The 3,749-nt window shown below is 34.8% G+C and overlaps 1 protein-coding gene across 1 annotated transcript in view; it reads left to right on the forward strand.

The window, feature by feature from the left end:
- Nucleotides 1-3,434, forward strand: part of LOC109587694 (uncharacterized) — a 10,315-nt gene extending 6,881 nt beyond the window's left edge. Inside the window, exons 3-6 of the mRNA XM_020003915.1 lie at nucleotides 707-2,002; nucleotides 2,046-2,225; nucleotides 2,269-2,397; nucleotides 2,440-3,434. Of these exons, the coding sequence (XP_019859474.1) occupies nucleotides 707-2,002; nucleotides 2,046-2,225; nucleotides 2,269-2,397; nucleotides 2,440-3,338 (2,504 nt within the window). The 3' untranslated portion in view covers nucleotides 3,339-3,434. The remainder of the gene's footprint in view (nucleotides 1-706; nucleotides 2,003-2,045; nucleotides 2,226-2,268; nucleotides 2,398-2,439) is intronic.
- The last annotated feature ends 315 nt before the right edge of the window (nucleotides 3,435-3,749 follow it).

The raw sequence follows: 3,749 nt of genomic DNA on the forward strand, positions 1-3,749 counted from the left end.
TTTGCTCAATCTAGTGCAATCTCACCATACCCCAGCTCAAGCATTTTACACCTCCATATGCAGGATTAACAACATCTCCAATCCTCTCAGAGACAGTTATTAGAACCATTCATCCTACTACTATCACTACTGTATATGTAACTGTTGAACCAACTGATGTTTCTTCTACTCAGTTGGTCAGTAACACCGATACCATTACTGGTCTGCATGCATCATCATATGAAGAATTGAAAGAGTTCTATTAATTTTTGTTAGCTGTGAAGTTTAGTTGTCTATAAAAATTGAACACATAATCTGAATACAAATACTTAAGAATCAAGTTTGAATTTTTAGTGCAAGTGCATACTGTATACTAACATGTACATATAAGGGATGAAATGCATCATGTGATAGCAATGAATAAATAAACACCTGATAATACAAACTGGCATCTTAACTCCCACATATAGCATCCACAATGGTAGCTGTTACTGCTGGTAGTCTCTCTGTCCTCTACATAATAGCACTGTTACTGATTGGAAGAGGTAAACTGTTCTATGTAGGTTAAATAAATGACTCAAAATGTCTATTGTAGGTAAACCAAATGAGTTTAGTAGTAAAGCAAGTGAATTCAAGGTTGCTTATCCCAGATATTATTACCAAGATAATACAATGATAATACTAACAGAAAGTGTATCCCAGGTTCAGTTCAGTATCTCATCTCTTATTAATGGATCCATTCACAATGGAACTACTACAAGAGATACTCCTGCTATTGTGACTTTACCATCGACTCTACAGGTTCGTGAGACTACCTATGATTATCGTCAACTTGGTCTCCTTGTTACATCACCTCCTGATAAACCTATCTCTGTGGTATTGGCTACTGCCACTGGTTCTTCAGCTCCTTCAGCATATCTTGCTCTTCCGTGCATTGAACAACCAGTACAAGAATATGTTTATTATGGTGTATCTTCAAGAGATATTCTTTCATATCATAGTCAAGTACTTCTTGTTGGCTGTAGGGACAATACTACAGTGACTATCACTCCTACTCATGATGTACAATTACCTGATAATCCTCAATCATCTACCAGTTCTACTATCAATGTTACTGCTGGATCAAGTCATACCATCACACTTCATTCATTGCAGACTTTATTGATAGGTGCATCTAATGTTGATCTCAGTGGAACAAAGATTGTCTCTAATTATCCACTGACTGTTGTATCAGGACATGAATGTGTTCAAGTTCCATCAGGTCATCCAGCTTGTGATAGTATCAGTACACAAGTATTGCCTACTATAAATTGGGGAATAAATTATCTACTTACTCCACTTTATAGTCGTATAAATGGCCAAAAGTTTAAAATAATAGCATCAGAAGAAAATACAACTGTTGCTATTACTTGTAATACTTCTTCTATTAATGCCACATTAATGTCTCCTGGATCAGTCTTTGAATATGATACAAATTATGCTGATTTTTGTAATTTAATTTGTAGTCAACCCTGCTATGTTTCTGAACTAGCTTTCAGTGCCCTTTACCCAGGTGGTGTTGGTGATGGTGATCCTTTATTAATGACAGTTCCACCCATCAGTCAGTATCCTCACTCTGTTACATTCACTACACTACCTGATGTGCCAGATAATTTTTATAGTATAGCAGTACCTGCTGATTCTTATTACAATGGTACTGTAATCATTAATGGCAGTCTTACCACATTAAACTGGACACCAATCAGAGATACTAATGGAGTTATCACTGGATATGGATACAATACTACAGCCAGTGGTTCTTATACTATCAGTCACAGTCATCCTAATGGAACAATATATGTCAGTGCTTATGGATTTTCACAAAGCGGTGGATATGGATATTTAACTGGAACATTGCTGGACTTTCCTTGTATAACATTTAGTTCAGATGTTTATTATGCTACTGAAGGTGGCATAGTTACAATTTACATACAAAGAGATAGTTTATATAGAAAAGCTGCAGTTATTGTTTCATCAAATAATGGTAATCAATAACTGATTTGCATATCATTATTGTTTGTTTACAGGTTTCAATGAAACAGTGGTATTTGCTCCTGGAGAAACTATTGTATCAGTGTTGATATCAATACCTGATGATGATTATAGTGAAGATATTGAATATAATACAGTAATGTTTACAGTGTTACCAAGTGATTCATACTGTCATATTGCTAATGAAACAACAGTTGTGATAAGAGATGATGATTGTAAGTGATAGATGAAGCGATACAATAAATTATCCATGTTTAGATTTAACAATTGGGCTCAGTAGTGTCACAATGAGAGAGGGAGAGGTAAGTGTTGGGATAACTTTCTCAAATGGCACACTAAAACCTGATAACATTGCTAACTTATTTCTACAAATAAAGAATCTACAAGGTATATTCCTTTGACATGTGCATGCATCATATTTTATTTTAGGACAATCTCTCACTAGTATCCTACAGTTTAATTACAGTATTAGTAGTTATACTGTCTCATATGATATTACTAAACTTGCGACTGAGCTGAACTTAACAAATGATGAACCAGTTAATGTTACTGCACTATTGCTTCCTTTTGATGAAGAAGGTCCTCTTGTCTCTATATCTCCTTCTGCATTAACTTTCATGCTATTTGATACACCACATATAACCTCATCTATGCCACCCATATCTCCAACTCCATTAGAAACTACTACTAGTACATTGCTCTTTGTTAGCACTGTATATGTGACTGTTGAACCAACTACTGTGTATATGCCAACTGCTGTTACTACAGTATGTATAACTGTTGAATCAACTAATAGTTTGTTCAGTCAAGCAATTGGTAACACATACACTATCATTGGTGCTAGTGCATTAGCTGTTCTTGCCTTAGTCTTTACTACACTCTGTATTGTTACTGGGATTATTAGTTACAAGTGTGGTAAAAGGAAACAGGCCAATGGTTTCCGTGATCGCAGCTCTACTGAACTGATTGCTAATGAACTCTACAGAAATAATAATGCAAATTCAATTAATGATGACGTTGAAGAATACACTGAACTGAGACATGAAAAGAATGATCCTATTTCGTATTCAAAGCTTCAGCATACCAGATATACTGAAGTAGATCTCACAGATCCTACTTATGCTAGTATTAAACATGAAACAGAAACAGCCATGCAAGAGCTGAATAATGTACCAGGAGAAGGTGCAAGTGATTCAAAAGTATACACAAGTCTCGATCCAGCTACATTGAACGAACAAGATAATTATGATGTCACAATTAGCTCCAATGATGCAGACAACAATAGTATCGAATCATATGAAGAACTTAAAGATTTTATTACTAATTGATATTTTGTACTACTTTTTAGATAGATCTAGTGTATAGTCTATAGTTGACATGTCTTAATTGCTGTAACAAATAATGTTTGAATAAAATACTTTTTATTCCAAGAAGCCTTTAGCAATCATTAAGTCCACGCATCAACTAGCTATTGTGTGGTCTCATAGATCTATCTAAAATACTCCTTTCTGTTCTTTAAAGGAGCTCAAGAAGATTGATTACATTGATATTGATTTTAAGACATTAAAGCGGAACAATGAAAGTGGGCTTTAAATAAGCACAAGTTGCATATGTGTGCTGTCAAGTTCACCTTTAGAGGAAATGACTTCAATATATAATGAAAAAAAAATTGCAATTTAGTATTGCACTCTCTCCCGTCAGACCAAGAGCTTTAACTGTATATACCTCAAGGTCATGAA

Source organism: Amphimedon queenslandica, unplaced genomic scaffold (genome assembly GCF_000090795.2).
Source record: "Amphimedon queenslandica unplaced genomic scaffold, v1.1 AMPQUscaffold_12478, whole genome shotgun sequence".
In the NCBI taxonomy this organism is placed as follows: domain Eukaryota; kingdom Metazoa; phylum Porifera; class Demospongiae; order Haplosclerida; family Niphatidae; genus Amphimedon; species Amphimedon queenslandica.